This window comes from Pygocentrus nattereri, chromosome 21, assembly GCF_015220715.1.
Source record: "Pygocentrus nattereri isolate fPygNat1 chromosome 21, fPygNat1.pri, whole genome shotgun sequence".
Classification (NCBI taxonomy): Eukaryota; Metazoa; Chordata; class Actinopteri; order Characiformes; family Serrasalmidae; genus Pygocentrus; species Pygocentrus nattereri.
The window spans coordinates 17,822,945-17,842,471 of NC_051231.1; the positions used below are offsets into that span (position 1 = coordinate 17,822,945).

Here is a 19,527-nt window from a genome sequence, read left to right on the forward strand (position 1 = left end):
CTTTGAACAGAAATACCTTGTTGATGAGAGATGTCAGTAGAGAGTGGCCAGACTGGTCTGAGCTGAAGAAGAAAGGCTAAAGTAAAGGCTACAGTCTGTACAGGCATGTTGAGCAGAAAATCAAATATACATATATACATACATATATATATATATATATATATATATATATATATATATATATATATATATATTATATAGAGGAGGGCCTGGGTTCGATTCCCCGGCCGCGTGATCAGGGTCCTCTCTGTGTGGAGTTTGCATGTTCTCCCCGTGTCTGCGCGGGTTTCCTCCGGGTTCTCCGGTTTCCTCCCACAGTCCAAAGACATGCAGTCAGGCCTAACTTGGACATGCTAAATTACCCCTGGGTGTGAGTGTGTTAGTGACTGTCTCTGTCTGTCTGTCTGCTCTGCGATGGACTGGCGACCTGTCCAGGGTGTATCCTGCCTTCCGCCCGAAGACTGCTGGGATAGGCTCCAGCACCCCCCCCACCTGCGACCCAGACGGAGAAGCGGTTTAGAAAATGGATGGATGGATGGATGGATGGATGGATATATATACATGTGTGTGTGTGTGTGTGTGTGTGTGTGTGTGTAGTTTTACTAGTACTTTACACCTTACGTTTTTTTTTTTTGTCTGTATTTTATAACACGGAAAGAGTTAAACAGGACGCACACTTGTTTCCTACATTTCAAGATGTACTGGTTTGGATAGGATAGAGTGATGTCCGCCTGTGCAAACAGTAAATGTCCGAAACCCCACTTTACTAAGTATAGATCAAGGGATCAATTTGGGACACAGCCAGAATGTTCACTTAGCCACTACTTGGGCGTTTGATCGAGTTTAGTCAGCGTGAGTTCAGCGTGCGCATGCGTGCCGAGATCGAGAACCGGCCGTCGTCGAGTGGAAGTGACTCGGTTAAACTCGAGCTAAAGATTCGTTGAAAATTAAAAGAACAGAATGGCGATGAACATCCGGGAACCCGCCGAGCGTTAAGACCCGGCAGCGAACGCGCGCCGGTTGGAACCGATTTACAAAGTTCCTGCTTCTGATAGCCTCCAACAAAAGGAAGGGAGAAACTGGAGACAGAGGAGAACACACCGAAAGTACTGGAAAACACTAATTCTCTCAGCGAATAAGAACGAGGGAAACCGTTTAATTTCTCGTGCTGAAGGGAAACTCACCTGGCCCAGGTAGAGCAGGATAAATCTACAAAACTAGCTACAAGGGGGTCGAGTAGACACTCGTTGGGCGAAGGTGAGCTTATCTGGCTTTTGATTTCACGCTGAAGTTGTTCTTATTTCTGTCTGTTCTTTTTTCCTTGCGGCGGAGTACAATCAAAAACTAATGTGGTTTTCAGAGCTGTTTAACTTCTTTTGAGCTGTTAAGAGTTGAAAAAACTTTGTAAACTCTACCACTTCCTTTGGGTTCTTTAAGGTGAAGCAGGTGGCCATAGAAGTGGGCAGAAGTGTGGTTGGAGTGAGGCTTAGTTTTTCTCTGTTGCTGACTTGATGTTTCATTTTAGAACCTGATTTTTTGGATAGAAATTTAAAGTGTGTTGACATTGGAAGGTCATTCGTCGTTGCATGTTTCACTTTGATAACCTATGTGGCAGCAGATTCATGCTATTTTTTTTAAACGTAATTCTCTTGTTTTTATGTTTTAAAATCTGTTTTAAAGTAAAAATAAAGTAGTATATCGGTAGGAAAACTTGAATGGTTAGTGATCAAACTATAGCGGGTAATTCCACATAAGTTTCTGACTTTTCAGCTCTTGAAAAATGTCAAACAGTATGCAGGTTTCTTTTTATGTGTGATGATCTAAGCTAGTGAGGGGTTTTTCTAATGCATTTAAAGGTGGTGGAGATGAAGGTGATGCAGAGGGATGTGAGAGAACTCGTAGTGAATCCCACAATCAAGTACAGAAAGGGAGAACTTATAAATGCTGTGACCATGCAACACTATAAAGTAGTTAACTTTTAAAAAAAATTTTAATCCCAAACTATCAGCTCTCATTGTTTGTATCCGATCTCCATTCTCAAGATTTGTCATCGTCCATGTTACCCTGGTATTGGAATTCTGTGCCAATGCCCTATTATTTTCATGGATGCTAGTGCTTACTGCGCTAATGTGTTAGCAAAGATAAAACTGTGACTAAATTCATCTAGATTTGCTCTACAGGGAAATGTAAACTTTCTCTGAATAGGTTTACGAGTACAGTAAAATGCAGGCATGTTAGTGTGTTAACCCACTGTAACCTCATATCAGTTCAAATTATAAATCAAATATAAGCTAATCTGATGTCTAATTTAAGCATAAATGATTATCTGCTGATACCAGTATGTTTTGATGTCATCTTGAGTTTGTAGTTCGTATTGCACTAAAGAGAATAGTGTAGCAGTATATGTTGGGTACAGTAGCACTAGGCAGTATTGATAAAACTAAATTTCCTGTTGCTAAAGTTAAACATTTGAACTCTGTACTCATATTAAATGCTTCCTGAGGCCTGGTAGTATCTTATGAACCTGACATAGCACAATTTTATTCTGTTTTCTTGTCTTAAAACATCATCTCTTAGACTCTGATTACACTTGGTCACATCATATGTCTTGAGTATATACAACACATAAAAATGCAAGTCTAAATACACAAAAGGATGCTTTTAAAACTGATACAGATCTGGTGGTCTGAAACCCATTTGGGACTCATCTGACAACCAAAACCTCTTGCAGTGCAACTGAAACTCATGCAGCATGTAATCTGTTTCTGTGGGGAAGATAATCATGGAGGATGCACATTGTTGGTGGCTGGACAAGCACTTAATAGAAGTATGGACAGACACTACTATTCAAAGCAAACCATAGATGAAGATTGAACAGATTTGAATATTCTGTCAGACCAACCGCTTGAATTTCAGTCTGACTAACCGGAGACTTAATTTGACGAACAAGTGTGAATGCATGTGGCTTAAATCTTATCTTGGTCAAATGACTGTTGTTGATTTGCTGAGTGAAAAATGCAATAAAAAATGTGTAAAAAGTACACATTCTCTACAGAGAACACACTTGTACAACAGTTATTGCAAACTTGAACTAAAACAGGGGAAAGAGTACACCATAAAAATCCCAATTACATATTTTCTCCAAATCATTCAGTCCTAATAGCAAATGACTTGCAGTACTGTGAAAAATCTTTTTATGAGTTCTTAAAATGATAATGATAAAATGATCAAATTTCAAAGAAGTAATTATCTAGTTGTCATTTACTATAATTCAAGAAAAGCTATGGGTGTATTAGACATAAGTATTTTGTTTGTAGTTTGCTGTAATAGTCCAGCAGTTGCATTCAGTAGTAGAAATGCAATGAGTTTGTTTTATTTGTTTCAGCCTCATATATTCCTCCCCCCAGAGTTACATGGACTGTTCAGTGAACACAGGCTAAACAGGCAAAAATTAACACACACAACTGCAATTCACAGTCATTATTCAGCCAACTCACAGGTATTACTTCATTATATATTAGCCCATTCAAACTAAGATAAAGTTACCGAAACATAAAAAGTGAGCCACTTCTTGTGAGCAGAGTTGTTTTCATTTTTGCATATTGCAGATTTCATTCTTCAATAGCTTTTTTTGTAATTGTGGGTGGAACAAAGGTGTATGTGTAATTTTTCATTGTTGGTAGCCAAGACAATCAGCTTCCAGTGGATTTACACCTAAAATTTATAACCGTTCTCCATTCTCAAGATTTGTCATTGTCCATGTTATGCTGGTATTGGAATTCTGTGCCAATACTCTATTATTTTCAGAAATAATACACATTTATTCCTGTGCACTGAGACCATCTGTATTATGTTCAGTAACAAACGGGGTCCTAGCACTATGTGATATATAGAGCCAGTATAACACAAATGATGGGGTTTTAGAATGACCATTTATGTATAATAGATGTGGGTCTCCAAAGGACACTTTGTACACACTGACTTTTCAGTCTCGCAACAGATTCAACAACCACATCAAAATATCTAGAAAACAGTACAATATTTAGATGACCTGTATTTGTTGAACGTAATGAACTAAATAATTGCACAGCAGTTGCTTCTGTATTTTAGTGCAGTCTTAAAAATAATGGAATTATCTTTGTGATTTATTTGCTTGGCAGCCCAACCAATACTGATTTTGATATATTGGCTGACTTATAAATAAATAACAATGACTTTCCCTAACATTAATTTTATGTAGTTATTTAGGAGTGCTCACCAAGATAAGCTGACATAATGAAGTTTATAAGCTTTCAAATTTGGTACTTTACAATGTAGTGTTACAATCACAAACATCTATCAGCATTTACATATAGGAATCTCTGAACATGGCATATTACTCATAACTACACTCAAACTCCTTTTTGACATGTGAATGTCTAACAGCATATAAGTGCACTGTACGCTCTAACAAAATCTAGTCACTACAACATAAACGCTGCACATTTAAAAGAGAAGTTAGATAACTGGCTTGCAAGCCATGTTGGATACTTGTTCAGCTCATGTTTGTTTACTGTCCCCTCTGCTTTAATAATTCCTAATGCACTGACTGTAACTACAGACATGCGAGTCGCAGATATATTTGCTGTTGCTTCTTTTAGGCACAAAACATAAGTTGGCTTTCTATTCATCAGTTTCTTGTTTGAATTTTCCTGTTCCACCTCACATGGTGCCAGAATGTAACTACCTCACCATTTGAGGTGGAATGGGTAAAATTCAAACAAGCTGGAGAATAAGGAGCTGATTTAAGCCTCATCATTTAGGCAGATTAAGTTAAATGAGTGAGTTTTATAGATGTTTAAAAAACCTTTCTATTAATATTTTTGAACATATTTATGTGCTGTATTATCACAAACAGTTCCTGAATCTGTAGCTTTTGCCCTTTCAGTTCCAACATTGTACGTGACTTGCATCCAGAGTTATGAGCTAATGAAGACAAGTTGAGACACTCCATCTGCCTCTCACTATATGTAACTGCAGGATTTGTGTGTCTGTCATTTGCTTGTCACCTGCACTTGCTGGATTCGTGTGTCTGTCTACATTTTGCATGAAACTGACCAATGGACACTCGGGCACTAAGGACTAATTCATCACATTGAAAACTCACTGTCACATAAGACACAGGTGCGAGTGGTATGTACAACGTTTACAGTTTTTGCAGCATTTTTGGAAAGTACTGATGAGGATAACATACTATTTTATTCATACATTCCATGATCGTTGTGAACCTGATACTTTGGTAAACCCATTTCAAGCACCAAAACAATTCATCCACATGAGTAAAGCTATGTTTTCACAAGTGATATGAAAAGTTTCTAAAACCGGATTTAATTTTCAGCTTTCAGGCCCAGCTATCTCTTTACACAGCGCTGCAGGTCAAAAGGGCCTAATTATAGAGAGAGACTGATTTGAGTGTTTTGATAAATAGTATGTGGGTATCATGTCTTATGCAAGTGTCTTTAAAGGAGAATTCAAGAATACATGCAAGAATCAAGAAAATTCTCTCCAGAAGGTTAAAAGCTACATTTTGATTCAATATTTTTATTAAGAAGCATTTAGTTTTTTTGCTCACAATTCAATTGCCTTGAATGACACATGCAATGAGATGATATGAAAGCAGTAACAATAATCCAACTCAACAAAAACACAGGAAAAGCAAAGTGAACCAATATCCCCAACCCACCACCCTCCCATGAATGCTGCCTATAAGATGTGGATGTACAAAGTAGGTCTTAAAGTAGGTTTAATTTCAGTCTCCTTTAAGGAATAATATTAAGGGGATCCAGATCTTGTCATATAATTTAAGTTTGTCCTTCAGCATAAACCTAATTTTCTCCAACTGTACTGTATTTATCATTTCTGCAATCCACTGCTTAATTGATGGTACTCCTGCGTGTTTCCAGAAATTAAGAACGAGTTTTTTAGCAGTAATTAAACTATAGGAAATCAACTGCTGCTGAGCTGAGGAGAGCTCCAGAAATACTTCTGATATACCAAATATGATGATAACTGGGTCTGGCTCCAACTTATGAATCTTAGGACAGAGTACATAGCTATGAGAGAGGGTGGCCTCAATTAACTTACACTTATCACACAAAGGTGATATATCTGAAAACAGTTTATGCAGCTTTACCTTTGAGTAATGTAGTCTATATAATATTTTAAACTGAATCAAACATTTTGTGTTTGTGTATTGTATTTATCTTGTATTAAAATTAGTTGGATGAGGTGAAACATTTTAATGTGACACATTAGCAAAAACAGAACAAAGGGCAAATACTTTTTCATGGCACTGTATACTTTTAATATAAAGTGTTCTAAGAACTGGTGTATCTTCAAAGTTTGAGTTTTTGTTCATGACCAGATCTGGACTTCAGCTGCGAGTCCATGTTTACCAAAAATGATCTGGTTTATTCCTCTGTTGCAGCATGACTCTGAAATATGGGGAAATTTAACTCTTTTGACTTGGTAATGCAAGCTGATGGCACACCTTATACCATGACTGTTAAACTGGTCATGGCTTGTCATTAGCAAACTTAGCAAACCTGTCTGTTTACTTAAGAGCTCCTGTATCTGAACATTTCAGCCTTAGTCAATACAGAGCCGTGTATAATGACCCTAATTACTGCTGCATGTCAAACTCCATTAGCCTTCTCTCTATCTAGTTGACATGCATCCTCTCTTTATTCAAAAAACTAAATTAAAAGGGCATTCCAGCATAAATATAATGTTTTATGTCATTTTCCATGTTAGGCAGTATTTTGTGGTGCAGCAATTTATTCCTCAGCCTCATGGTTTCAAGAGTTTTGAGTTTCACTCTTTATTTTGCCAGCTGCATGCAAGTGAAAAGTACCTGTGTGGTCACCATTTTTTTTTCCTGTCAGTTCCATATGTTAATTTTAATGTCTCCCCTCTTTATTGATGAATGGTTTTATATATTTTACTTATTTATAGATATTTATAGAAAATTAAGGAAGTTATTCCTTTTTCATTTAGTGAAAAACTCAGACCTCTTGTCATAGTATTAAGTTTGTATAACATTGTTTAATAAGGGCTTATTGGTCTGAATTATGATTGTTCTGTTTGAGATTTTATTCATTAATATAATAATAATAATAATAATAATAATAATAATAGCAACATTTATTTTGTCTGGTAATTTTGAGATGATCACTGATTCTCCTGCAGACTAGGGAGCAAAAATATAGCATGCGAGTTGAAGCTTAATCTGTAATAAAAATGCAGTTCAGTAAAGGGCATGGTAGTAATATACAGCCATCTTTTAATTTAGCTATGAACCTGTAATTAAGCTGATAATATAGAATGGAATTGTCAATGCCATTCACTGAATGTGTTTTTTTTTCCTGAAATCTGAACACAGGTCATTTCATGACACAGGTAGGTTTACATTAATGACAGATTTGTATTACTTGCCTACAAAAATGTGAGCAGAGTCAGAGTGGATCTGAGCAAAAAATCTAAATTGAGCAATACTAATGTGAACTTAGGCCACAGCCTACAGAGACTTTGTAGAAAATTGTGGGCTTTCACACAATAGTTTTGAATAGTTTCTGGAATGATTAATTGGAAAACCAACTATGAGCCAGGCATTAACACGCAACATCAGTGGCCAATCTCACTAACACTCTTGTGGCTGAATGCAAGCAAAATCCCTGCAGCTATGTTTCACAGTTTTAAGTAGTTGTACATGCATAAAAATCTGAACTTTTGTGTTTTCATTAAAAGTATTTACTTAATTGCCTGTGACTATTCGTAAGGTAACATTCTGATTTTCAGATCACTTGTCAAACGTTTGTGTGTCTTCAATAATGAGTGAGTTTTAAAAATGATTGGGAATTTTATGCATTCCTTTTAAATAATGAAGCTTTTAGTTTATAGGGTAAAGCGTTAATTTAAGTTTTTTTTATGTCTGTATCATCTCTGTCTGTGAAGGAGGAGTTTTTACATCTAAAGTTTACTGTTGCGCTATCAAAATTGGTAAAGATTCAGACGGTTTGAGATCCTCTTCAAAACAGTTACAGTTTAAGTAACTTAAGTTGCTCTTCTTGACTGAGAGAATCAACTGAACTGAAAAAGAGCCTTTCTGCATTCTAAAACCAAATGGTTTGAAGAGAGTGAGAAACATTCCCACTTTATCTTCACTTTAGACAACAGTCTGAAAACCTGACCACCTCCTTACTAGTAAACAATCTTCTTCTTCTTCTTTCGGCTACTCCCTTTTAAGGGTCGCCACAGCGGATCATCTGCCTCCATCTTGCCCTATCCATTGCCTCCTCTACTTTCACACCAACCATCTCCATGTCCACCTTCACTACATCCATAAACCTTCTCTGAGGTCTACCTCTTCTCCTTCTACCCGGCAGCTCCATCTCCAACATTCTTTGATCAATGTATCCACTGTTCCTCCTAAACACATGTCCAAACCATCTCAACCTGGCCTCTCCAAACTGGTCCTGGCTTTATCTCCAAACTGCTCCACCTTCACTGTCCCTCTGATCTGCTCATTTCTAATTTTGTCCAGCCTTGTCATTCCCAACGAAAATCTCAGCATCTTCATCTCCACCACCTCCAGCTCAGCCTCCTGTCTTTTAGACAGAGCCACAGTCTCCAAACCATACGTCATAGCAGGACGCACTACTGTCTTGTAAACCTTCCCTTTCACTCTTGCTGCTATCCTTCTGTCACACATCAGCCCTGACACCCGTCTCCACCCACTCCATCCTGCCTGCACCTTCTTCTTCACCTCTTTTCTACACTGTCCATTGCTCTGGATGGTTGACCCAAGATATTTGAACTCACCTTACTAGTAAACAATGTTATTGCTAATTACCCTATTTTAATAGAGTGAAATTTACTCATTTTATCATTAAGTACATCCCAAATAATTGAAATTGTCTCTCTTTTTTTCCAAAGCATTTATAAGTCACCCACAGAGTTTTCTGTGGAAAACAAAGAATTATGACTGTTACATTTATAGAATCGGATCAGGCTCTCAAATTTATGAATGCTAAGTCTCCTGGACCAGATGGCCTTACTGTGGTATTTTGTAGGGTTTTTTCTGGTCAGAACTAAAGGGTATGCTACTTGGACTATGAACTATTAGCACATATTTATGCAAATGGACCTTAAAAAATGCATGACTGGTATTATTATTATTATTATTATTATTATTATTATTATTATTATTATTGAATGTCGGTCAGCATGTATTAAAGGTAGAAGAATCACGTTTGGCTAGTTCTTGATATCTTTTGATTATAGTTCTTATGACCATGAACATGAATTTCTGTTGTTTTTGGATTGTTTTAAGGCTTTTGCTTTGATAGAACATGGTTTTAAATAAAAAGCCATTTGTTCATTTGGTTTTGGTGAGAAATTTGACAATTGTTAGAATGTTATATAGTAATATAAGCTGTTGTGTATCGTTTGGTTATGGCACACCTGTGCTATTAGCCCAGAGGGCCCTATTTCGTCTCTTATTCTTATTAGGAACAGCCCCCATGTTGGCCCTTCATGTTAAGAATTCTGACCTACAGTGTTACAGATTTCTGGAAAAAAAATTATAAGCCAATTTGCTAATGTCCCGGCACTTAAATGTTTCCTAAAAGCAGACATGATATTGTTTCTTTAAATAAGTGACGAGTTCTCTAAAGCATTTGATGTTAAACTTAATTTGAGCAAATGCAAACTTGTCTATTCATGATTGTACCCCTGACAAGATTGCATCTATTAATGAAAAAACCTTGGAATTACGTTTAGTAATGGTTTAGATAGAGAAGCTTAAAATTTTAATAGTCGAATTGATTCTTTAGAAATGTCCTTAAGTCTGCCCTTATCTGAGGACTTTATCTGTTTTTGGATTTATTCTTTTATTTAAACAGAAGATTTATTGAATGATTTATCGATCTCACTCTGTGTGTTTTCCTGTTTTACATTAAGAAAACAATCAGTTATACCAAATTTATTTGGAAGAACAAAACACATTACAGCTGTAAAGCTCCGCTTGTTTAAGATTACAAAATGAGAGAATTGAATACTTTGGGTCTTTAAGAATTAATTGGCTTAATCCTGCCTAATAGAGAGCACCTCTGTGTGGTTCCACATCTCAAATAGGTTTTTAATTAAATGTGTGATTGAGTTATCTAAACTCCCTGTAAAGCTGTCTAGATTTCGTCAGCGAATTTAAAGTTTCTGGAAAATGATCTTTAAACACAATTCTAGATTTGTTGCTGTTAACAGGAAATCATCTTTGAAACCAATTTGTGTTGATCATAAGCTTTAGTTTGTATAACTTTTTTGGGAAAATAAACTTTTTTTAAAAAAAATTGATTTTATGACTAAATTTCAATTTAATGTTAATAGAGAATTAGCCAAAATATGTGGAGCTGTTCCTCTTGCCTTGCTTCTGCTGGTAAAGGGTACCATGCAATTTTCTGTCATATCCTCTCCCTAGACTACAAATTAGCGATGAAATTTAGGATGTAACAATACAATGTTTAAGGAAGGCTGTAAATAAAGCTTTATTTGTGGGTTTCAGTAGAGCTTGTTATTTCAATGAATGACTCAGTATATGGGTCATGGCTGTCATGGAATAGTTCAAGCTTCCAGTCCTACCCAGACTAAAGGAAACTCAGTTTAAGATTTCATCATCTATTCGTCCTGTTAATGAGATGATTTAGATTCGTTTTTTAAATATGCAGTTTGTCAAACACTGTAAGAAATAAATGTTGTGCAGATTAATTTTTCAGTCATCAAGGTACAAACAGTGTAAATGTTCCCTCAACGGCACAACAGTGGTTTTAAAGTCGAGTTCTGTATCTTAAATAAGCTTTTCCTAGTGGAAAAATACCATAACCTAATTTCTTGAAGCAGAAAAATACAATAAAAAGCCTGGAGACAAGGCATGTGTGTGGAGCCAATGCAACTTAGAAAATATTATTTCAGTGGATTATGGTACAATTATGCTCCCTGACTAAAGGTCCTGAGATGTACCCTTGAGGGTACCATCCCAGGGATGAGCGATACTGTCCAGTTGACCGTTTTGTACCTTTTTTTTTTTTTTTTCCCCCTGAGTGTACACCATGTGGGGGGGAAAAAATTCTTTGAATATGTGAGACCTTTTTGGACTGGGACAAAAATGGCTTTCCACCTTTTGTTCCAACCTACCTGCATTTCAGTACAAAGGTATTAAGTGAAGAGTAAATGTCCAGTCTTTATGACTTTCCATGCAATCATTACATCTTTGCTTTGCATTCTTCTTGTAACAATTAAAATATTTTTCCCCAGAAGCCGTGTGTGTGTGTGTGTGTGTTGTGGTTTTTTTTTTTTTTTTTTTTTTTTTTTTTTTTTTTTTTTGATGCTGCCCTTTACTTGTTTTGTATATTATGTGTTGGTGCATTAAAGTAAGTAAATAAAAGATTACAAAAAAGGTCCCACTTCCTGCTCTAAAATGCAGGGGTGTGGCTAAAATAAAGCTCCACCTATGGACTTAAATTAATGTGAAAATGTGAGACACTTAATAAAAAAATAATAAAAATGTATTATCTAAAAATTGAATTCATGATCAATCTGAAACTTTGCACTTTAAAAGAGTTTAAAGAACTTAAAACATTGTGAAAATACAAGGCAGAAGTATTATTTTCAAAAGTTTACATTTAAGGGTAAGTTTTAGGACAGTCACCTCCTAATAGAAATTACCCTATAAATTATGATTTTGTCTATATTTACTGTATTATTATTATTATATCAATTAGCATTTTAAATGGATCATAATCAAATCCTTGAAATCCTTGTAATTATGTATGGTGTGCATACTTCATTTATTTTAAATAGCTTTTGAAAAAGCTTTACTGTGGGACTGCAGTTTTAACTAATTTGGTAGAATGGTCCTCATAGCAGTAAAAGTAAACAAACTGTGCACTCGATATTAATGCATTCATCTCATAATTTGAGGATTAGATGTATACAAGTACATATATGGATGTGACAATCAGGTGTACACATTCTTTTGTCTTTGTTATAATTTGGTGTGGAAGCTTTATGTATGCTATTATTCTGAAGAACGGTGTATAGTAGAGATCAGAAAGCAGTCCTAGTTTCTGTGTGTAGGCTGAATCTGTAAAAGCCTGAAGTGTGAAGAGGCTTTACCTGAGAGGGTGCCCCATCACGGTTTCGATCACCATTTAGCATTGTGGCTGCTAAAGTGCCCACATGCCTGAGTGTGTAAAGCAGTGTTGCCATGGCAACAGTGAGTATGGCCTAGACCTCAGAATGCTGTGCTTCAGTGCTGGGTGGCAGAAAGCCAACATTCAGGGCTACATGACTTGTATATATATTTTTTTGGGTATATGCACTTTTTTTAGTATACACATTTGTTTAAGTGTTTATATTACAAGCTACATACATACTAAATAATGCACAATTTGCTGTTGTGCTTCGTTCGTTCGTTCGTTCGTTCATTGCCTGAAAGACTAATCTGTCCACTATCCTACTTTGTAGAGATTTTCCTTGTCCCTGTGTTGTCTCCTCTGCTAAAAATAGTTTCAGTTCAGCTTCCTTAATCTGTTGTTCTGCTGTGAGATGCTGCTTTGACTGATTGAGGCTTTTATGAAAAACTGTATTGCCTTCTTCTTTAACTGGTGGGGCATCTCCTCCCTCGACTGCAGGAGTGCATTTCAAAGTGCAGGTAGCTTCTGCAGTTGCTCTGCCTCTTGTGTGTCATTGCAGCAACTGCTCTTGCTTTCATGGCATCATCTTTATCTTGAACATAGTAGGACTTGACCCAAGTATCAGTGTGAAGTGTGAAAGCAGCACACTTAATGAGAAAAGGAGAGTAAATGGCACCCTTAAATGATAGTGAGCAGCCTACAATCATTATATTATGCAAGTATGATTTAAAAACATTTTTTTCTTTCTTGAGTGAACTGCTGTAATTGGTCATTGCTTTTCACTTCTAGCAAGACTCTGTACCAAAGAGATCTTTTTCAATGAAGGGTCCTGAAATGGACACCACACAGATGACCTTTTCTTCCCAGCTTTTTGGCCACATTCCCAGGCATGCCGTGTCAGTTTAAGTTTTACATCTTTGTTGGAAACTTTTCTCAGGGGCATGTTTCAACTTTTGCATGTTTGCCGGCATGTTGCATGTTTGCCGGCATGTTCTCCTATACTAATGTAATGCTCTATTTTGTGTCCCCTCAGGTTTGGAATCTTTAGCTCTTCTGAGACCATCGAATAGGGAAGAGTGTATGCATGTGTGTGAGTGTGGGATGTGTTCCAGTGGACAGCCTCTGTGTTCTGGAAGCCGCCGTTCTCGTCCATCCAGTGCTGGAGGAAGCAGCTCAGGTTCACAGTATGCCTTCTGTGCTCTGGGGGTGGGTCTGGTGGCCCTGGGGGTTGTCATGATCCTCTGGAGTTTGGTTCCCATGGAAATGCCTCAAAACGGGTCAGTCACAAACTCAAGTGACGTGACCAGCAATGAAACAAAGCTGAAAACCTCGTCTGTGGCATTTGTGCTAGTCGGGGGAGGACTAGCCATGCTGCTGCTGGCCGTCTGTCTGAGTGTAAGGAACAAGCAGAGAAGGAGAGAGGGCAGGGAAGGGGCAGCCACCGTCACACAGTACACTGACCAAGTGCGGGGAGATTCAGGGGAGAAGTAAGTAACTATTGAGCTTAACTTTAACCATGTGTTATCAGTGGTGAAGAAAGTTCATTTAAAATGTAATTAACTACAGTACATTTGTTGTCGTTAAATATTGTGGAAAAACAAATTTGCCGTACAGTCCAACACCAAGACATTTACATACAGTGGCCCCTAAAGGCATTTGGACACTTTATTAAATGGTAAATTTTAATGATCTTTAGCTTATTACCTTAAATTTTTAGCCAAAAGGTATTTGTTTCACAACAACTATTTTAGTAAAACCTCAAACTGATTTGTGAACAGATAAAGCCTAAATAAGAATTACAACCACATTGCATTCATTTGAGCTTTTCATATGCTCTGTGTTGTCTGAAATAATCAGCAATTTAGACTGCTTAGTTCCTTTTAAATGGAATTAGTTTACTATAGATAAATAGATGGCTATTTTGAGTTTTCTTTTATGCAAATGATTGGATGTACATGGGCAGATGCAGCATTATAATGTATAAGGTGGTCATTGTTCATTTTGTACAGTTGTATATATACATGCCAGTTTTCTAGTCCGTACTTGCAGTTCTTGCGTAGAGATTTAGAATATGTTTTTTTGCGTGCTTTGGTAAATTAAGCCCTAGAAGAGGCTGTTGCTGCAGCAAAGGTGGGGGCAAAGTTCTAGAGGTCTGCATAGGCAGTGAAGTTGACCATGACTTGGAGGCCTGACTGGTAATGATAAATTTGACTTTGATCAATCTCTAGCTGACGCTCACTTTGACATTTGTTCCTGGATAGTAGCTACTGCAAAGCAGCTGCATCCATGGTTAATGTGTCACTAAAGAAACAGTTTGCCAGTCATCCCACTATCATGGCTTAAAATACTATCACGGTTTATAACGAGCTTACTATTCATTTTATTCATAGTAAACAGTTAGCAGTGCACATTACCAGAATATTAATATCATGTATATTTCACTTGTTAAAACCCTACCTTAGCCTGAGCTGTACAAAAAATTGGTAGCAGATCTCTAATTATTACCCATCATTTTGGAATAAATGTTGAAGGAGTACTTGCCTACACACTTTTGTGTGTGTATAGTGTACTTGCATTATGCCTGTGCTTTGAAATATAATTGAAAAACTATTTTGGACGAGTTTGAGGCCTTCAGCCATGAGTTTCATTTTCCTATTCTGCTAGATTGTACAACAGACCTGTTTGTGGTAATGCAAAGTTATTTCAAGCTTTGACATACCTTGCATGTTTGTTTTTGATTTTTATTCTAAATAATGAGATCTTCTCTTGTGGAAGAGTCCATTCCCATGTTACTGGTTTCTCACTCCGCTCAAGTCACAGCCACAATTTGATTTGGCTATTTAGAGGCATTTTTATGCGAATGTGATTGGATGTACATGAGCAGATGCAGCATTAGAATGTGTAAAGTTAACACACAGCTGATGAGTTTTATTAGGTGTAAAGGAGACAGATTGCTGAAGTCCCAAGGACTGGACTCTGCCACAAGCTGTACCATTTTACCCTTTTAGTGATGCGTCTCTCCTTGTTTTTGTCAGCGAACAGCCAGCCCCTAACTATGATGTCCCCAGCTATGAAGAGGCCGTGACCAGTGGTCAGTATCCCATCCGTCAGAGTAACCTCCGCCAGAGCACCACCCAGCTCCCATCATACGAGGACATAATCACCGCTGTGGAGAACGAGGGGGAGTCTCAGAACACTGGGACCGGCCAAAACCCTCCTGCCCCCAGGTGTGTATGCCTGTTCCTAAATTGGTTAATAATGTTAAGGATTAATTAGGTCCAAAATGAATGGTTCTGTTATCAGTGGTGGAGAGTGGTGTTTGTGTGTGTGTGTTGGTCACATTTTTGGTTGGCGGAATAGCACTGTGACCCTGAAATGTTTAACAACTTCAGCTTGTACCACTACCTTGTTCCACTACCACATCAGTTTCACTGCAGTACTGAGAATGATCAGATAATACCTACGGTGTAGAACAAGAAAAAGGGGCTCAAGTATGCAGAGAAACAGATGCATTATTTTGTACATTTCCATGGAATTTTGCATGCCGTTTCTTATGTGTATTCTATGCACATAAGCATTAGACAGGGATGGACTGACCATCGGGAGGACCAGAACAATTCCCTGTGGGCTGCTATATATGTGTGGACCACTAAGACAGTGACAAAAAGTAATGTGCATAGTCATGTAAAATAAGAGAAGACTGCCTGGGCCAAACAGCATGTGCTGGGTGAATACTGAGTGCTCATATATATTCACATTAGCGGCCCACTGCATTCTAAAAGTGTGACCATTAGCCAGTCATGCAAAGCAGAGTGAGAACAATTCTAAAAGCATAATGTGAGAGGTGTCTATGATGACAAACTGAAAGTAAAATACAAAGAAATTAATAAATGTAAGTAAACAAATTATTTGGATACCAGAGCATTGAACTGCAGAGCCTAATTTTAGAAGGGATAAGTTAGCCAGTTCTTTGTCTGTTTGCACAATAAGGCTAGCGTCGTCGTCGTCAGATGCCCAAACCAACTCAGCCGGCTTCTCTCAATGCGGAGGATTAGTGGCTCTACTCTGAGCTCCTCCTGGATGACTGAGCTCCCCACCCTGCGAAGAAAGCTCATTTCTGCCGCTTGTATTCGCAGTGTCATTCTCTTGGTCACTACCCACAGCTCATGATCATAGGTAAGGGTCGGAATGTAGACCGACTGGTAAATGGAGAGCTTCACCTTATGGCTCAGCTCCCTCTTCACCACTACAGTCCAGTACAGTCACGGCATTACTGGTGCCGCCTGTCCCAGCCTGCACCCGATCTCACAATCCCTCTTCTTATCACTCGTGAACAAGACCCTGAGATGCATAAACTCCTCCACCTGGGGCAAGTTCTTTCCCCTTACTTGGAGTGGGTATGCCATCCTTTTCTGGGCTAAGACCACCACAGAGGTGCTGATCTGCATACCAACCGCTTCACACTTGGCTGTAAACCGCTCTAGTGAGCGCTGGAGGTATCTGTGTGATCCAGCCAAAAGAACAACATTGTCTGCAAATATCAGATGCCACCCTCCGGCCTCCACACACAATGCCCTCCTGACCCCGGCTACCCATGAATATCACGAACAGGAATGGAGACAGGGTCTTCGCTTCAGACCTGTTCACCCTGGGAGACCCTAATAGGAGCCTATTGCTCCCGACGAATTGGCTCTGAAGATCCCTAGACCACACAAGCCCTTCTGCCACGGCAAGACCCCGATCCAGATGGCTTGCTTAATGTTAATGCAATGTCACAAATTGGCTAATTAACTAGCTAGATAACTTGCCATCACTCCAGTTCTCTTCCAAGCTAAAATGACTTTGACGTGGTGAAGCTCATGTATTTTAAAGAGAAACATATTGTTGTTTGAAAATAGGTCACAGGCTAACATTAGCGTGGTTTGAACTGTTTATCTGTGCTTGTTGTATAAAGATTGATGAAACTTGCCAGTAATTCTGTCTTCTGACCAAGGGCAGCTGGGATAGGCTCCAGCACCCCCATGCGACCCAGAAGAATAAGCAGTTTAGAAAATGTGTGTGTAGTTTCTAGTAGGACATTGATAAAATTTAGATTTTTCTGTGCCAAACGTGTGTGTGTGTGTGTGTGTGTGTGTGTAAAATTATATGATTATATGAAAAATTATATGAAACCTGAAAATTGTTATGCCTTTAGACCCTAGTATTAATAAAATGATAATGCCCCCCACAGGCCCCAGCCAAGTCGCACCGGCAGCAAGGCCAGCCGCATTCTCAGGCCTCTTCGTGTCCGCAGGATCATGTCTGAGAAACTCCATGTCAAAGACATCCGGCTAAACATCCAGAACCCACCACAGGGCGGGGCTACCATAGAACCACTCACGCCCCCACCACAGTACGAAGATAAACCCCCTGAATTTCCAACAGATGGAGTGTGATCCTGCATGAGACATGCTGTACAAGATGACTGTATGGGATAATTGTTCTCTTTTCTCTTTCCTTTGTTGGACTTACAATATGTGAGCCTTAAGGGAATCTATACAGGAAAGCTTCAGCTAAATGTCATAATCATGATGTGTTGCTGGTGGTTTTCAAGGGGGAAAATATCTAATTTATCCAGTTTTCCTGTTAGTCCCTGATAGTTGATCACGCGAGTCCTCCAAATTTAGATCTCCAAATTTTGCTTCTTTAGTTCTGGTCTGGAGACACAAGGCCAATGTAGCTAACAAGTAATGGATGCCCATATGCCATCAGTTAGCACTGTGCAAACTGCATGCCTCAAACCACACTAAACTTAAGAAGGCTGTCTTCAACAGACTTCATATGGTTCTGACACTGTGACATACTGTCAGCTACAAAAATGGACAAAAGTAAATCATGTACCTAAGTTCATGTCCATTTTTGAGACTTAACAACTTGGTGGGGTAAGCTTCCTTTATTTATTAGCTTCCATCACTTACATTGATTGGGAAGGAACTGTAAATTAGATTTTGGTTATGGTAATGGTCCTATGCTGGGTCTGGTATGGAAATTATGTTTATAACTCTGCTATAGTAAATGCAGTGCTATAGTAACTGCAATTTGGCAGTGGTGGTGTATCTTTTCAGTAAAATTATTTCACATTTTGTGATTTAAATTCATAAATCCATGACAAGCTCTCATGCTGATAGTAACTCTAGGACTTTTTGCTACTAAGGGATATCTCAAAAATACCTCATGATTATTAAGGCTGTACTGAAACTGAACTCATAACTGTGTTTTAATTCATTCCGCCCAGCTTTAAAAAAAAAAAAAAGAAGCTAAACCAAAAACACTAACTTGCCTAACAAGGGATCAAAGCTATTAATTCGCCATTAGTATGCTAATTCGAGGCTAATCGAATTTCAGTAATTTTTTACATTAGTATTACTGACAGCCATTTCTTAAAAAAAAAAAAAGCTTGTAAACCAATCTGTGCTGTCCAAAATTCCAAAGAAACACACTATCATTTCATGTCTTCAAATGCTACACCAAAAAAAGCTAAAATCCACCACAAACGTGTGCTCATGTATTAACAGCGCTGGTCATTTCACTTAAAAAGAAATGCTTCAGTAGGATTTTAAATAGGAAAATTTAATTTTTTGAGGAAACCTTAAGATATGTAGTTGTTAGTTTAATGTTTTGTGGGTTGTGTCATATTTTGTAGCCACTTGCCACTGTTTTGTGTGAATTTTGTATTTAGAAGAAAACTTTTTTGATAGCAATGTTTGATCATTCCGCATCTGACGGATCCAACAAAATGGGGAGCTTCTCTTAAAATAAAAAATTAATTATATTTATTTTCATCTTTCTTTCAAAACAAATGTCTTGGGATTGTAATAAGTATTTGTATGTTTTTGGCTGTTTGTCCATTTTCTTTATCTGCATCTTCATACAATACAAGGACTTTTTTAGGCTTTCCTGTGGCCTGTATGCACCTGATGTTTTGAAATGCTGCTGCTGCTTAATGGTATCAAGAGTGCTGAATTGGCTACAGTGTTGAAAGAAGAGTCACTCTTGGTAAAGTTAAATGAATAAATTAAAATTAAATAAATAAATGTTTTGATAAAATTAGTTTGAGGCCTTTAAATGATATTTACAAGTCCGTATAGCGTTAAACATGTGTTCTAAGGACAATGGCACATTGTTCCCATAAAGCTACCACACCAAAAGAAGCCTAGTATACCACATATCTTTACATTTTTTTACACTGTGCATATGTTGTATGAAATGTACATGTAACCTTTTTTTAACTAGAAGTGTTTTTTACTCCTGAGACAAATTG

The 19,527-nt window shown here is 37.8% G+C and overlaps 1 protein-coding gene across 1 annotated transcript; it reads left to right on the forward strand.

Annotated features, from left to right (window-relative positions):
• The first annotated feature begins 902 nt into the window (after positions 1-902).
• tmem51b (transmembrane protein 51b) lies at positions 903-19,316 on the forward strand. The gene is made up of 4 exons (XM_017692727.2): positions 903-1,257; positions 13,261-13,714; positions 15,263-15,454; positions 17,458-19,316. Exons 2-4 carry the CDS (start codon positions 13,308-13,310, stop codon positions 17,660-17,662), a joined length of 804 nt encoding a protein of 267 aa, XP_017548216.1. The 5' UTR covers positions 903-1,257; positions 13,261-13,307; the 3' UTR covers positions 17,663-19,316.
• The last annotated feature ends 211 nt before the right edge of the window (positions 19,317-19,527 follow it).